The 17,911-nt window shown below is 33.9% G+C and overlaps 1 protein-coding gene across 4 annotated transcripts in view; it reads right to left on the bottom strand.

Annotated features, from left to right (window-relative positions):
- Window positions 1–525: 525 nt before the first annotated feature.
- SSBP2 (single stranded DNA binding protein 2) overlaps window positions 526–17,911 on the bottom strand; it is a 127,147-nt gene continuing 109,761 nt past the window's right edge. For all 4 annotated transcript variants that reach the window (XM_032213424.1, XM_032213425.1, XM_032213426.1 and 1 more), the window contains 8 exons: window positions 16,293–16,341; window positions 14,947–14,982; window positions 13,689–13,743; window positions 11,928–11,998; window positions 11,583–11,661; window positions 9,797–9,825; window positions 6,638–6,736; window positions 526–3,223 (listed from right to left, as the gene is read on the bottom strand). In XM_032213424.1, coding sequence (XP_032069315.1) covers window positions 3,194–3,223; window positions 6,638–6,736; window positions 9,797–9,825; window positions 11,583–11,661; window positions 11,928–11,998; window positions 13,689–13,743; window positions 14,947–14,982; window positions 16,293–16,341 — 448 coding nt within the window. In that variant the 3' untranslated portion in view covers window positions 526–3,193. The remainder of the gene's footprint in view (window positions 3,224–6,637; window positions 6,737–9,796; window positions 9,826–11,582; window positions 11,662–11,927; window positions 11,999–13,688; window positions 13,744–14,946; window positions 14,983–16,292; window positions 16,342–17,911) is intronic.

Raw genomic sequence — 17,911 nt, 5'->3', positions numbered from 1 at the left:
CGGATCCCGTTGCAACTGGCACAGTGCAATGGGGCCCGGTGTCCACCACATGAATGCGCCCTACCTCCTGCGACGCCTCCACGACACTCCAGCTGCTCAGCGGAGCGTTGTGCAGGTGCCATATGCTGTGTGCGGAAGCGCTGAAGAGTTCAAATATAGGTAAGGATGACGAGCAGGCGGGCCCTCCAGAACACCATACTGGAACGGTACCTGGTGCTCCGGGGTATGCCCATACCGGGGCTTACTGCCTGTAACCCACCACTGGTGTGTTTGTATGAATGTGTATCTTTGTATGTATGTACACACACACAAACACACTGGTCCAGGCTATGAAATCAATTTTCTTTTACTTAGCATTTTTTCAGTAACTTTTAGCAAAGTTTTCAGAATATTTCTAAAGAGACACAGGTAGGAATAAATTTGATTTTGGAGATGGGAATTAGAATCATGGCATTAAGGTTCATATAGGATTAAACCACCTACAGTACATGTGGAACTTTAATATGTGAGAAATAAACCAATGACTGAAAATCAATGATCTATTTTAATTTTGTTCTTCATATTGCCAAATTCTATAAATAATTTACTAGAACATACAGAAGAATCTAAACAAAAATACAATGTATAACTAGCATTGTCATTAGATATTATGTGCACAGCATTCATAGTTATCATTTTATCTGGTGTACTGGAAATGAGTTACTAGAAAAATTAGGCACAGAAATTTTTACATGCATAAAATGAGTATCTGAAAAACTAAGAATCGGGGTTAAGGAATCATATCCAAAACTTCCCTTCAATTTAGAGAAGACGCTTTATTCCAGCAGAAGTTCCCATGAAGAAAAGGGAGAGAAAGGACTTGGTTCCCATTTTGTTTTCAATTCCCTGGAATACATTTTTGAAAGCTAAAGAATAAACAATCTCTTCCCTCACTGTATTCATGGAAAGTTTGGTTGAATCAAAAGCGTTTCTGAAGAAAATAGCATCACTAGATAGTCTCTAGAATTATTATCTTGTTCCGAGTGTTTAATAAAATGAAAATAAAACATTTTGGAGTCATAGATTAAATTTTGTAAAAATAGAAGCATGTGTGATGCTACACATTGCAACTTTAACCAGCTCTTCAAGGTTAATTTAGAAGTAATGGTGATACTTAAGAGTCATGGCTAAAGTTTTGTTAAGTATCATGTTTTTCTTCCATGATGGGACTTTATTTCCCTTTTTCGATTTTCCCGGTAAAATTAAATTTGCTCTATATGATTTCCTAACCCTCCAGAGCAGATTTGATGGTTGGTAGGTGAGAGGAAACATATCTTCCACTGGTGGATTCTATTCTGCCTGGAGTGACATGATGGGATACTCCCCAAGTTTTCTTTAACACCAGCACATAATTTAAAGAATGATCTCCCCCATATTTTTTTTAAAATCCAGATTAAGTGTAAAACTGCTTCTTATTCAAATATTCTTTCATTGCAATTTCAGCAGGAAGTATATTTGGATAGATTGCAACTATTGTAAAATTCTCCATTACGTCTTATAGGTGGAAATCAATTCTTGTAGGCCAACACATTTACTTCCACATTTATGGAAGTAAATGAGAAAGTTACAGTACAAGATATGCAGATAATGAAAGCTGCTACTATATGGGAATTACCAAACATTATAGCAAAACTGAAAATAGGAATAAATATAAAAGAGTTAATTTTTCACACATCATTTACTTGCCAAAAACAGGATGGGGAAATTATCATGCTTTCCTGACATAAAGCACCTTAAATTTCTCAGTTATTTGGAACTCAAGAAAAAAAATGATATTGGATGAAATTTATCATGGTCTTTTAACATAAAGCCAGTTAAAATTATTTTCAGATTAATAATTGCATTTGTTTTTGATGCAACAGATGAAATACCTTAAGCCAACATCAAAAGATTATGTAATAAATTTACCGATCATTAAGATAATATAGGACTTTTAAGTTTACACTGATTTTAGAAACATCCAAAGTGGTTTAATAATATTGATAAAATATAAATAGTGAGATGGAGATAAAGCTAGTAAAAATAGTGAGGGAAAGTAACTTGTGTCTCTTTCACTTTGGCATATGAAATAATTTGAATATGCATAAATAATCTTGGGAGACTATGATGGATATTAGAGGAAAATATTGTGCCTAAGCAATATACTGTATAGCTGTTTTTATTATAATTAAAACACCTGTGGAAAATCATACTAAGTATTTTCCCCAACATTGGAATCCTGCCCATTTTATTCCTGAATGCTCCAGCACTTTAATCAAAGCCCAACAAGTATTTTGTATTTCTCTGCATAGATCAAAAAGTTGAGCTAAACTCAGTCATACCTTGAAAGCAAATATTAAAGGATATGCATCCTATCCTCAACATATAACTTGGGAGTAAACTTGTTTCAATGTTTACCACCATGCAAATATGTTTAGTTGAGCAGCATTAGACATTTATTAAGAAGTAGGGCACAAAACTTGTCTAATTTCTTTTTTTCTCAATTTCAGGAAGGCAAAGAACAAGTTTAACACAATATTTTTTTTTCTTGAGTAGGTGTAGTCTTCAATTCACATGATTACTGGTATTAAATAAAACTTTATGAAAGCCCTCTAATAAGCAATTTTATTCCTAACCATGATGGCTGACAATGACAAAAAACAGAATGTATCTGAGATCAGTTTTAAAAAAATAACTTACAAAGCAGTGATATACACAGCACAAAACAGGTCAGATGGGAAGAAGGAAGCAATTCTTTTGAAAGATAAAATGTAAACGTAAAAAAGATGGAATAAAAGTCCCTATTTCTTATTTCTACTTAAGATGTCATGTGATAATATTTTACAATGTCCTGCAGGTCTATATATGTATGTGCTCATATTTATGTCTCTGTAACACACACATACATACACCTATCCCTACATATACATACACAGATAATTGTTTGCAGTTCAGTCTTGGGCAGTTCTGATATGCCACATATTATAGCTGAAACCAGATCAAGACCCACGTTCTTCACAAAACAGGGAAGATGGTTGGAAAATAATGGTGGGTCCAAATGTGGCAGAAATTGCTTCTGTTAAACTGTACACAGGGATGAATATTTTTTCTTCTTTAGTAGCTCTCTGGAGAGGGCCAACTCAGTGCAGCCTTCACGAAGAAACTTGGTATTGGATCACACACTCATTGTCATGCTGGGGGAATACTGAAAAATAGGAATCCACATTTTAGCTACAACTCATTTACCAAGGTATCATGATTAATAATAACAATAACATATGACTACTCCTCCTAATTTAAAATAATAATTTAACATAATGTGATATGTATCTGGCTTGGAAATGAAGGTAAGTGTTGTACCTTATTGTCTATAATTTTGCATGACATAATATTTGATTAAGCAAAATTGTGCTAGAAATATCTGGATACTGACAATCCCTTAAGTTTCTCATGATTTATGATAGACATTAGAATTTTGTTTTCTCCTGCCTTTGTTGTGAAAATTGTGTGCAAATTGATGTGTATACACTATATATTAATGTCTATTAAAGTAATGTAATCTAAATTAGCATGTGAAGTTTAAAGCAGAACATGTTTTTGTATTATAGCAGGAGTCAGCAATCAGTCACCAACATGCCTTGTTACCCTTCCCTTGTGGTGCCTCCACTACAATATTAAAAATTGTAACATTTCCTAAGATCATCAAATTGCACAAGATTTCAACCTAATAAACTATTGGGCTCACATATCAATGGCGAGCAGGGGGAATGGGACCACCAAGTCCCCTGCTATGTCTTGACGACTGAAATGGTTTAAGAGTTACTGATAATTTCTTGACTAAGTTACTGAAATGCCTCATCCAGTGTACCCTTACATTACAGTTACATAGAATTTGCTGATGTCAATACTTTAAATTCTTCCTTCCACGTCATCAACTATTACAATATTTTTATGATTATATTACTATGTTAAAAAAACTTGTGATACTGTTTCAGAGTGAGATACTTCAGTTAGATTAATATCAAGATCTGATTGAAGAGCTAGTCATAGAAAGCTGCAGCAAAGTACAAATGTAAAGAGTTTTTTTCCTCTCCTAGTTCTGTTTAACTGGCAATATGAAAATCACATTGTACCAGAACAACAGCAATAATTTCAATCAATTTTATTACAGTCACAGACCAGCAGAAACAGTAATACTTTATACAAAGTGATTAAAATATGATTGCATTAAATTGTATGCATTTTCTTGAATTGAAGAAGTTCTACTAAAAGTGAATAATAATTTCATGGTAAGGAGGAAATATTTATTAATTACACAGGATGAAAATCTGATTTTTTTTTATTATAAAGCCAGTTTTATCTAATCTGGAATGATAAACCTTAAATCCAAGTTATTACCATTGTATATAATTTTGTATTAAGTGTTTTTTCACTGTTAATTTATATTAAATATATATTTACTGGAAGTGAAATAAATATAAAATTATTTTATATACATGAAAACATGTTAAGAATAAAAAAAATTATAAACTACACGTTGATTTATATCTCATTATTCTAGTAGAATATTACTCTTTGGTTTTAGTTCAAGAAATTTTTGAACATCCTAATGCAAATACTAAGGTCAGATCTATCTGTAGCAAGTTGCTAGTTTTAATATTTAATTTCATTTAGAACAAAATTGTTGATAGGTTGATGGACAAGCATTTTATTTAGAATTAAATATGAATCAAATAAATAACTCTTAAAATGATATTTTAAAGAGTCATAAAATAAGCATTGGCTATTTTTTCTTAATAAACACTAGTTGGCCTAAACAAGTTAATTCTAAAAACTATTGCTCAGAATATTATTTCCATTTCATTTTTTGGAAACTACACCCTAGCCCTTTCCATACAATAATTGGATCCACAGGCAAGACATAATTTAACATGAAATATATCATTTATTATAGTTTGGTTCTGCTCCTTATTATGCCATATACATTTCTGATTCTTTTTCTGATAAATTTGTTCTAATCTACAACATGGAAATATATATCTCAGTTGTTCTTTTAAATGTATCCAAAGGATCAACTCAGGAAATATTGTGCAGAATATTTAAACCAATGTTGGCTAAATGTTTTGTGGAAGAAGTTGTGGGGCTATCAATTAGTTCAATATATTGAGAAAATAAGAATCTCTTTTAAGAAAGAGCTACATTTCAAACAAAACATCTTTCATACTAGTTCTCCTGAGTCAGTAAGATCTTAAGATGAAATGTAAATTAACAGAATACATTCAATAGGAGTAAAGTAACTGAATGTAAAATTATTACTACAATTATTGTTCTGTGAAATTATATCAATTTCTATCTAGCAAAATTGAAATTAGTGCTTTTTATAACACTTTTTATAACAAAAGAATAAAATACTTTTTATTTTTGTTAACAAAATAATAATACAAGTGACAACATAGGCAAAAACCAAACATTTTTCCTTACATTGTCACTGTTATAGTTTTTATTTTTGTTTATTAATAATAGAAGAAATGGGGGAAATTTATCACTATTGCATACTTTTGGGGCACTATCATCCTTGCTAAAGGTTCAAATTTGTTGAAACATCAGAATTAGCTTTGAATGCAGAAATATATGCAACATATCCTCATGCTGAATGAAAACACACTTTTGATTCCGTCTTTCACACTTCATACACACAAATACAGACACTTACATATATGAACAAAAAAGTGTGAGAGATAATATTAAACAACATTACAATGTCTACTACAATAGTCATATTAGGTAATGTTATTTTTTCAAAATTTATATGCAATTGCCCTATCATTCCTCTATTTTTTTAAAATGCTTAATTATATTTTTTCAGTTAACACCTAAACTTAAGCTTAAATCTAGATGTTATACAATTCCTTGAACATATATTTATTCTTCTTTACATTAAACTGAAACTAAATTTATATTTTATTTATTCATTAAATTTATTTGCTGCCCATCTTGCCACAGGTGAGTGGTGGCTTTCAACATATAAGGCAATAAAACCATAATAATTAGATAATTCAAATAACAATTTATAAAAACTTTATGTCCATTTACTGAGAAGTAAATCTTGTAGCACTCATTCACATGTTTTACAGTACTGTATACCTAATTTTTTATTTAAAAATAAGGACAAACCTACTGGGCCATAAATACTGTACAAAAGTTATTTAAGAAGGTTGCGGAAGTTTTTTAAAAAGAGGCTGGACAGGTACCTCAAAAAGATCATTTAATTGGTTTTCTTGCCCACTATAGATCTTTGTGACTTCTCCTACTTCCATCATTCTGTGATGCTAATAAATATGTTCAGGGTTGTCTTACTGTGATCAGCATATGAAGCAAATGTATCATGTATGTATCATTCCTAGCAATACTATAGACAATAGTAATGGGAACTGCAAAACAAGCTTAACATATATCAAAAGAAGTGTTCATAACTTGATTTCTTTCCACATTAAATATACAGCCCATAATCTATTACGGTACAGGAATTCATAAGTATTATTATACATGGCAACACCTAAAATGATGAGGTAGAGCTGTATGCCAGCAAAACAACCAGAATCAAAAATAAAGTACTTACACTTTCACTCTGAAAAGGATTTAGAAAGTTACCCCCCATTTCACCATCATCTCGAGGGGTCCCAGGCTGATTGCTCATACTCATATTACTTGGAGAATTCTATTTGGAAAACAAAGCAAGAAAATCAAAAGCATAAACCATATGAAACTTTTTAAAAGTATCCCATGAAAGATACTTTTCTTTCACCCACAAGTACAATGCCCTCATTCTCAAAGGTGAGAGAAATACAAATCCAATAGGGATTATTTTACATTTGCCAGATTGTATAAATATACTGAGTGGGAAAGGGTTCCTCTTGTACGTACGTGTATATATACACACACACACGCACACACAACATAAACCCAGTTTCATGTCCATATTATAACCTTAGCAAAAATTATTAAGTCATGGGCAGGGCTGATGATTTAGGGCCCCACTACATAGCACAAGAAGTAACAAACCTAAGAACTGTTGTGAAGCCAACCATGACATTTTCATTCCTTTTAGCATTGAAATGCTGACAGATGTGCAGAGATTACATGAAACCTATCCAGCATCTCTTAACTGATTGGTCAGAGATTGCAAAAGTTGTATTCAATAGTTCTGGAAAAAAAATTCAATCCTGTATAGCTGTTTTCAATTTATCTTTCTTTTTCTGAAGATTGTGTTGGGACAGAACGGGAAACAGGATTTTATTTACATTTTTAAGGCTGTCCAACTATGATGATTTTAGATGCATATTTGTATTTAAGTTAGACATACATTATTTTGGGTGAGTCCCCCTGAAGACTTCAACTGAGCACACTCATTGCTCAGGTGATGATTTTGCATAATTAGCAGGCACGATTGTATCTTGGGTTTCATAATGAAATTATGGTCCCTCCTACCTGTAGCACCTTACATTAAATGCCTTGTCTTTTTTCTTTCTTAATTTTAACTTCCTTAACTTAAGAGCAAGTAGTAAGAATGCCCCCCCCCCATAAATACTTATTTTGAAATGTTGGGTGGAATCAAGATCAGAGAATTCAGCAAAAGTGGTTGTGCTATTATCAAAAAGAGAATGGTGACTGTTTGGTCACTGCTTTGGGGGGAAAACTTGTTTCTTTCAAATCTATCATTTAAGCAAGTCTTCTAATATGTACAATAGGGAAATAAGCGAATCTTAGAGGTTAATTGATTGGATTGTTTATGATTAGGGAAGAATTCAAGGATGGTGAAAAGTTTTGAATGTGGGACAGATTATTCATTGTATCAAGAATAGACTTTGGAAGAAAATGATAGTTGAGTTAAAAATGCGAAAGGAATGAAAATAAAAGTAAAAATGAATACAAGAATGGAAAGGAGGAGCCAGTATGTAAAAAACATTAGAAGACAGATTAATTTCCCAAGAGAATGATGGGAAGAAAATGGTATCAGAGAGAATATGGAAACCAGGGTAAGCATGATTATATTACAGCATGTCACAGATATGTGTGGAATTATGGTTGAAAAGAGGATGTCTGGATGAGAAAAATGCACTTGAGAATGCTGCATGAAATGAGAATGAGAAAAAGAGAAATAGAAAAAAGGGAAGTTTTAAGTACAGAGACAAAGAGAGCTGGAGTGGTTTGAGATGAATAGTGGAAATGTTAACAGATGTTAACGTTGTTTTGGAATTCTGTAAAGAAGACTAACAAGAAATATGTAACAATGAATAGAATTAAAATAACAGTGATCTCGAAGACAAAATGTATTAAAATGAATTTATACATGCCATAAGGATACTAAAAAATGCTACAGCTGCAGGTATAGATGGTTAACTGGAGAAGTGTTAAAACATGGATATGGCTTCCTCATGGAGTGGCTGTGTGACTTGTTGACTATCACATCATTATTATTTCATTACATAAAAGAAAAGATAGCAGGAACTGATGCAAAAACTATGGGGGATTTGTTTAAGTGTGCCTGGAGAAGCATATGGCAGAATTTGGATTTAAAGAGGTGATAATGAACAAATCTGTTAAGAACTGTGTGGTTTTATTATGAGAAGAGTGGTTTACAGCCCAGATTTTTGCTTTTCAGCAAGTCATTGAGAATGTATGAATGTGAGAAAGAAATTTCACTCTGTTTGTTGATTTAAAGAATGTTATAAAGTAAATATGCTTAAATTATGAAATGTTTTTCATAAATATTGATTGGATGTTGATTGCTGAAAATGATAAGAGCAGTATATAAAGGAAGTAAGGCATTTGTGAAAATAAATTGAATGCTTAATACCTAGTTCAACACTGAGCAGGGAGTAAGAGTGTCCCCTTGCTTCTTTAATTGTAAATAAATGTGCAAGGAATGCCTGTGATAGAGGTAGGTTCCTACCAGTTCGGCCGAGTAGATAGTAACTCGGCTGCCCATCCCCCCGAACCAGTTCATCTTGTTTTTTGTTTCTGCACATGTGCACCCCAAGCACATCCCTAAGCGAACTGGTGGTAAAAGAATCCAGAACCCACCCTTGGCCTGTGGTGATAGCAAAGATGTTTGGCTGGGTACAGGAATATGTACTTTTCAATGCAGGAATGTAGTATAATTGACTGAATACACAATGTTGTGATAATGGAACTGTATATGGATGTGCGGGAAGTAAGGATGACATATCCAAGAAGTATAGTGAAGAGTTTAGGCCTAAAACTAATTTTAACAGTTTTCTTCTTTTTATATTATGCTTTTAATTTCTTTGACTATCCCTTACTTCTGTTCCGCATTGTGCCATTTTCCTGGAAGGGAATAAGGTAATGAATATGTATGCAGCAATTGTCTTTGAAAAGATCAACTATGAACTTTAAGAAGAAAAGAACAAACTGTAGCTAGAGTCTCTCATAGTTTAAAGAGGAAACCCTTGTAAGTCGAGGAAAACCACTTGGCAAAATGTGAGTATTTTAATTTATACCTGTTTTTAAAACCAGTCTCATATCTACATTTCTATGGTTTGAGACACAAATGTAGCAGTACAACTCAGCCACTTTAATGAAAATTAGGTTTTAGTCCGTGAACCACAGATAGAAACAATGTACATATTCAGATTTCTGTTGTTAGGAAAACTGGGATATCTTCAAAAATCAGCATAACCATTTTCATTTTAAAACAGATTATCTTAGTTTTTTTGTTTAGAGGAAAAGCAATGTTAAAAATAAAACGTATACTTACTTTGGAGATACTGTCCATATCTCCTGAGCCTTAAATTAAAAAAGAATCCTCGGTTTAATTAATTCAATTTAAACAAATGCATTCAGTTAAATCTTAAAACATATTGCATTGATGATTTTAGATTTAGAGGTCTCACATGTTCACATGTCTGAGAGCCCAGTTCTTTTTCAGATTGCTTTCTGAATAATTGAAATAAATATATTTTTAGAAATCCTAACCTAAGAGGTTGCAAGAATAAGGAATAATGCTCTATGTAATCCCAAAATTACATAAAGAATAGGCATTTTATAATTTTATTTCATTTTGCGCTTGCACTGATAATGCTATTTCAAATAGTATTGTTCAAATAATGTTTATATGCTCTTTCCATTGATGTTAGCATGTCTGCTATTACAATTATTTATATGCTGCCTACTCAAAGAAATCAGGAGATCTTATAATAGTTCCATTAAACATATCCATAAAAATTATAAATGCTAAATCATTAAGTATTTTTAAAAGGCTGCTGCATGCTTCCACTTAAACTCAATTCTTAAAAGCTCTGTGGAAGAGGATGGCTGATGGATAAAAGGATGGAAGTTAGCCTGACTTAACACAATGAACTATTCCAAAGTAAGATGGCTCCTGCTGAGAAAGCCATTTTCTGCTTTTCCAATCTCCTGATCACTTTCACGATGGGGAGCTGCAGCTTTCTGGCCAGCCTATTTAGATTCTTGCCAAAGAAGGTGGTAAACTAAGGATCAATGAACTGAAATCTATTGCCAACCAAAGCAGCTCTCATGAGTATCAAACTCAATTTCATTGAGGGCCACATCAGGGTTATGTTTGACCTTAGAAGGGAGGCATGGCCAGCTCGACATCAATAACTCCATTTTCAATTGTGATGGCTTCCTGTAGCCTTCTGTCTTCAAAATAAAGCCAGACCCAAGCTCCAATTTCACTGGCAGAGGCACTGTGGGCCTATCCTTCGCTGATTCCAGGGCAGCCCCATGGACCAGATCTAAGCACCCCGCAGGCCAGATCCAGCCCATGGGCCTTGCATTTGAGACCCCTGCTTTATAGTTTCTACCTAGCAGAAGCCATGACTCCAAAAGAACCTACACTACACACTGGCTCTTTCCACTAGAGTGCAACAAATGAAATTTCCATAGAACAAATGTGTTTTTGTACGAGTACTAACTCAACCTCAGCTATTTTGCCCCATTCAATCTCTCTTAGCTTCCAAGCACTGGTAAGGATTTACACAGCATCTCCTGTATGGTCTGGGTTTCAGATATAAAGCTAAGTATCACTAGCATATCAAATACACTGCACACCAAACCAACAGATCTTTCTCAGCAATTTGATTTTGATGTTGATGTTAAATAAGGAGAAAAAAAGGGTCAAGCCCTGGAGCATCACACACTTGACTGGCCCAGGCTGAATCTCTTTTTTAAGAACATTGATTGGAATTGCCTGCAGAACCATCACCTACAGCATCCCAAATATCCAGGCCTACAAGGTTACCATAGTTGATGGCTGTTGAAGCCAACAGGATGAGGAAAAACACAAAAACACATCAACTTCCTCCTTTCTCAATATATGCAAAACATAACATACAAAGCATAGAGAATAACATCTATAATTTAAAAAGCGTCCCTTTCACGATCATCTGACTTTATTTTTATTTAAGGAACTCATCTTTATTTGTAATTCGAGAAAGCAATGAAACAGTTCAAAATGATATATTTTTTAAATTTGATACATTACCTAGCACAGGATTTAAAAAGGCAAATTATATTCTTACCTAGCGATCCATTCATATGATGTGAATCCATTCCACTTAATGCACCCATTGGACCATCTGACCCTGGTCCCATTGGAAACTGCAAAAAGGGCAAATGCATCATACTCCAAAAAATGTTAATAAATAATTTGTAACAAAGAGAAATGCAACTCACAGGACATAATAAAGAAAGAGGTTAAGAAAATGTCCAAGAAAGATAGATGATAGATAGATAGATAGATAGATAGATAGATAGATAGATAGATAGATAGATAGATAGATAGATAAGAACGTGCAATTATTAAAATTTTGGATTTAGGGAGTCAGGCATAAATTCAAACATATGTATTTATTCTGGTTATTTACATTAGGTCTGTTGGCTCCAGGAGGTACTGCATTCATTAAAGTGTACATGTTATCTCCAGAGTTGGTTGAATCTGAAAACAAAAATGCCAAGTACTTTCAATGAAATCAATGAAAACAATTAACTATTATTTTTAACAAAAGACATTCCAGTACTGCTTTACAACTGATTAATAACATTGTATAAATCAAGTATAACATACTTCACAAGATTTACAGCCACCAATAACAGACATTTATTACAAAGTAATAACGATAGATTAGAATCCAGATCACTGAGTGAAAGAGCACAAAGATTTTCCTAATGAGTCATAATTAAGTACTTTACTTTGCTTAGTAAAGAGCAATGACATTGTGAGGTAAGATTTGGACTTTCAAAATGGATATGAAGTACAGGTAGTCCTCGACTTACAACAGTTCATTTAGTGATCGTTCAAAGTTACAATGACACTGGAAAATGTTACAACTTTTGAAGCATCCCCATGATCATGTGATCAAAATTCAGAAGACTGGTAACTGCTTCATATTTATGACCGTTGCTGTGTCCCAAGGTCATGTGATCACCATGTGACCTTCTGACAAGTAAAGTCAACGGAGAAGCAGATTCACTTAACAACTGTATTACTAACTTATCAACTGCAGTGATCCACTTAACAACTGTGGCAAGGTAAGTCGTAAAATGGGGTAAAACTCACTTAACAAATGTCTCACTTAACAATAGAAATGTTGGGCTTAATTGTGGTTGTAAATTGAGGACTACCTGTATTCCGTTAAGTAACAGAATTTGTTGGATTAATGGCACAGAGGTCCTTATTGGATTGTAGATAATACATGTATGCATTTTATTTAAATACAAAATGGAGCAGAGCAACAATAAGAATCTAGGATGAGTTTTTAAAGTTTCGTTTGGTAAAGTATCAGTGTATTAACTCATATTCAAGCTTTTAAATATATACTTTAACTATTAAAAAAGAAATTCATCTATATTTTTTGTGCCAAAACCAGAAAATGAGACAAATACTTATCTGAAAAAGAGAAACAAAAAGACCCCCTAGTTTTATTTCCAAATAATGTAATTTGAATAATGTCATTTTAGGTTAGATAAGACTATGAAGGGAGCCAATTTTGGATAAGGATTAAGGCACCATGCTAAGAACCAGGAGACTATGTGTTCTAATACCACCTTAGGTGCAAAGCCAAAAGGGTAACTTTGGGCAGTCATGCTCTCTCTGCCCTAGGAAAGAGGAAATGGTACGTCTGAAATCTTGCCAAGAAAACTGCAAGAACTAGTCCAGGTACTTGCCAGGAGTCAAAACTACTTGAAGCCAAATCAGCTTTTGTAAGTACACCTTTCTTTTCAGGGAATTATTTTAAATTCAGATTAATCATCCACCCCCCCAATAAATAAAAGTAGCAAAATATTGCCAACATGTTTCTTTTATATTATTATGTTTGAGGGAAATAGTCCCAGAGTGAGGAAAACTATAATAAGGCATTCTGAAAATGTAGACAAGATCAAGGAAATTACACATTATTTCATAACTTTGCATTAATGCCATTTTTAGGGAAACATGGTAATTAACAAAAGCAATAATGTAGGTTAATTTCACATTATATTTGAAAATATTTGTGAAGATTTATGTAGTAAAATGTTGCTATTCCCTGTGATACAAGAAGCCATAACAATTTAAGTTTATTACTGGGAAAATTAAACTATTGATGTGTAAAACATTCCCATTTCATTTCCCCATTAAAGTTATCTACCTGCTGGACTAGGCATGATGGGTGTTCCAGGTGGTCCTCCACCTCCCGGTGGACCCTTAAAAAAAGAAAGGGAAATCAGTAACTTGCACATACCTGCACACCCGCACCCACTTTTCTATATGTTCATCATTTATCATTGCATTTTCCAAATGGTAACCTGTAAGTATAATGTCACTCAAAGATTTACTTTTTTCAGCAAGAAAACCCAAATAGCCCAGAAAAATGCAATTATTCAGCTGATATATATTTTACCACCAGATCATCTCAAATTCATAGTTGTTCCTTAATCTGATTCAGGTGGAATTGACCTGTGTAGTATTTTCCTCATGAGAAAACTTGTCAACTTACACAATCAATGAAAGTTGCAAAACTGGCTTGGATAAGCAGGGGTTGGATGGATGACTGAATAGAGAGATAAATAAGCATATTCTGATGGGAAAGACTTGAGGCTTCAGCCCATGGGTACTTTTCTCTCTAGTTAGCTCTGATCTTCCATAAAATCTAACAACATTCTTTCGAAATAACTTTACCAGCATTTCTCTTTATCATCCCGCTCCAATTTTAAATATATACCTTTCCTATTAACCCTTTACCTTGAAGTCTGCTCTATTTTTCTATTTATATTGTTTTTTATAACCTTTTTTAACCTTTTATATAATTGAGCCTACATTTTTGAACTTCTGCTTTTTCCTGCTCAGCACATAGCAATTTTGGTTTTTAACCAAAGCAAGTATTAAAAAAGTAATGTGCTCTTCTCACAGTTATTTCTATTTCCTTTGGCAAGAAAATGAGGTATTCCTGGGTGTGGTAGACTAAGAAACCAACATGGTTCTTTCACTTTGTAATAGTCCTCCATCTAATTAACTGTTCTGCTCATAACAATCAACATACAGTGGTAACTTAGTACTCATTGTTAATTGGTTCTGGGAGGTGCAATTAATACCAAATAAAATTTTCCTATACAGAATAATGTATTAGTCATGAGGTAACTGACATGAGTAAATTCTAGTTTGTGCATTGAGTACCAAACAAACAATGAGTATCAGGACAAAATATTTGCATCAAAATACATCAAGTATCAAATTCGACGAGTTTCAAGCATTTGAGTAGCGTTTCCACTGTACTAGAAATAAATGGCAGACATAACTGATGTTTTTGTGCTTTTGTCTCAGCAATTGAACATCTATATTTTAAACTGAACAGAATGATGTATGCACGCTGATAAGCACGGCACACATAAATGTACACACATACTCACTACATAATTCCCAGGTGAAGCAGAAGAGTACGGTATCTGAAAAATAGAAAGACAACAAAAATAGGCTATTCTTATAGAGTAACAAGGTTTTTATAAATATTATTTTATTATTTTACAGTTAGTTTTTACAGAAAAGAAAGAATATACCCAGTTTTTCAATAATTAATCGTATTAAGAAAGGGAATGGTACTATCAAAGAAAAATCAGTCATATGAAATTACAGGTAGTCCTCACTTAAAGTCTATTCGTCCGCTAACTGTTAAAGTCATGACATCATTGAACAAAGGGATGTATGACCAGTTCCCTAAACACCCCTGTGGTCAGATGAACAAAGTTCAAGCCCACTAAGGCTCACTTGCATTTACAACTGATTTTATGCCACTTGCCTACCTGCTGGGTGCCACTACTGAATTGGCCATTTTATCCCGCCTTTTTTGCTGCATCTGGGACTTTTCTCAGGCCTGCTCAAGGTTTCTATTCATGCACTAACATCTTCCAGCTAGCTCCTTCTTTTGCACTGCTACAGCTGGGACCATCTTTTGTGTGCTAGTGAAAACTGAGTGATGCACAAAGAGTATGAATGAAAGTGTAAGAGAAGCTCCGGCTGCACCAGCATGAAACAAGACAGCGCAAAAGAAGGGCTTAACCAGTACAGTACTAGTACACATGACTGAGTGGTGGGTGCAGCTGGTGGTGGCAGTTAAGCAGATGGCCAAAAGGGTACAGATGGGGTAGAGATAGGCAGGTGGGGGAGTTCAAGAGGAGGCAGTCCCTTACCTTACTGAGGCTTGGGGCTAGGAGGGTTCAAGCTGGGAATGGCTTGGATCGGGGTGGGTCCTCGCCTAATTACTTGTGGGATTCAGTTAACGATGGCAATGAGGACTGCTGTCACTAAGCAATGCAATCACATAATGTTGTACTATACAGGTGCATTGCTTTGCAACAGAAATTCTGGTCCCAATTACCATCGTTAACCAAGGACTACCTGTAGAAAGAACATTTTTTACAATTAGTTTTACCCTAACTTTACATATAGAATTTCATAGAAAAATAATAATTTTAAAAAGTCAATTTTAAACAAAACAATAAATTTGATCTGATTGTGCAATTATTAATATTTTAGGTACACAATGAGGTACACAAATAATTAAATTACCATATTATCTAAAGACCTCTGAAATAAGAGTAATCTTTACTAACGCCAAGTACAACTTATAAAAAAAGACCTTTTGGGTTTATTAACCAGACAGTTACTTTCTGAAAAAACTGATAAAACAAGCATGTTTTGATTAATTTATTTTCACTTCTTTTTAACAGGACAATGCTTCATATAAATGTTTACTCACAGAATTGGCATTTGTAGGGTTTGGCCAAGGTCTACCACCTCCTGGACCCCTAAAATAAAGATCAAATTTCAGTCTAAATAAGCAATAAAACTTATTTAACTATAAACTATTTAATAAGCATAAACAAAGTTCATTAGGTTGTTACTGATATTCTTTAAAAAAAGCAATTACTGAGGAAAATGAAGTACAGTTGATATTGATTCTGTTATTGCGTTTATAATTTAAAACAAGAAATTTATACAGATTAGTATTATAACTGCAATCAACAGACATGCCTAGAAATATTGTATGGAGATATTTTATATAATATTCTTACAAGAAAAAGTAAATATCATCTAAGGTATTTCTATAATAATCAATCCATCTAGTATTTTAGGTATTATCACTCTCTACCATATCTTTCTTGACCACATATGACTTGGTGTATATTCTTTATAAATCCAGTAAATATACACTACATATTACTTTATTTACAGTGTCCATATCTTATTGTTATACCTTTGAATTGGAGATAGCAATAGCAATAGCAGTTAGAATTATATACCGCTTCATAGGGCTTTTAGCCCTCTCTAAGCAGTTTACAGAGTCAGCATATCGCCCCCACAGTCTGGGTCCTCATTTCACCCACCTCGGAAGGATGGAAGGCTGAGTCAATCTTGAGCCGGTGAGATTAGAACCGCTGAACTGCAGATAACAGTCAACTGAAATGGCCTGCAGTACTGCACCCTAACCACTGCGCCACCTCGGCTCTTAGATGCGCTTATAATTGTGAACCCTCTTAAATGCTCAATATTTCTACATAAATATAAACTAAAACACAATCTGTTCTCCATACCTCCTAAAACTAGATATGGAGAACCAAATTAAACAAATGGACCAAAAATATTGCACTTGTTAATTGCTTTAGATACAACTATATTGCATGACCATCAACCTATTTCTAGCCTTCCATCCCTGTGAAAAAGTGGTAGGATGGCAATTGCAAAGGAACCTAGAGAAAGTACTACCTTACTCTTTTCAGTAAAAATTCACGCCTGGGCAATAGACAAGAATTACACTGGTAATTCTTACATCAAAATATGGATGGGAAGAGCATGATAGTATTAGTCTTGATGGATTTGCTGAGAACCTTCAATATCATCAATCATGCCATATTTTTGGACTACTAGTAAACATTCGGAATCAGAGGATACTATTCAAGAGTGATTCCATTTCCTCCAGAACTGATAGTTCCAGTCATATGGAGGGAAAGTTGCCAAACCTAGGACAATGGTGTCCACAGGGTTTGACTCTTCCCCACTTGACCATTTGGGGTAAAACATCATCATTACACTGTATGACACACAGCTTGGTGGAAGACTTGAAGCTATAAGGATTTAGATGGTAAACGAAAACACAGATTCAGACTTAATTCTAATAAGACTGAATGACTGCTGGTTTGGAGGCCATCATCTTTAGCTCTTTGTAGTCTGTATTACCCAGAAACAGCTGGTATGTAATACTGAGGTTTTCTTGGATTTTCAGCTTCTGCTGAAACAGCAGTGAAAGCTTTAGCCACAACTTTCCCCTCATTTCCTTCAGTTATTCCTGGAATATAAGACACAGGCAAGGTTATGTGC

Source organism: Thamnophis elegans, chromosome 3 (assembly GCF_009769535.1).
Source record: "Thamnophis elegans isolate rThaEle1 chromosome 3, rThaEle1.pri, whole genome shotgun sequence".
In the NCBI taxonomy this organism is placed as follows: Eukaryota; Metazoa; Chordata; class Lepidosauria; order Squamata; family Colubridae; genus Thamnophis; species Thamnophis elegans.
The sequence above is the reverse complement of the archived record's forward strand: the minus strand, read 5'-3'. Positions and strand labels throughout refer to the sequence as shown.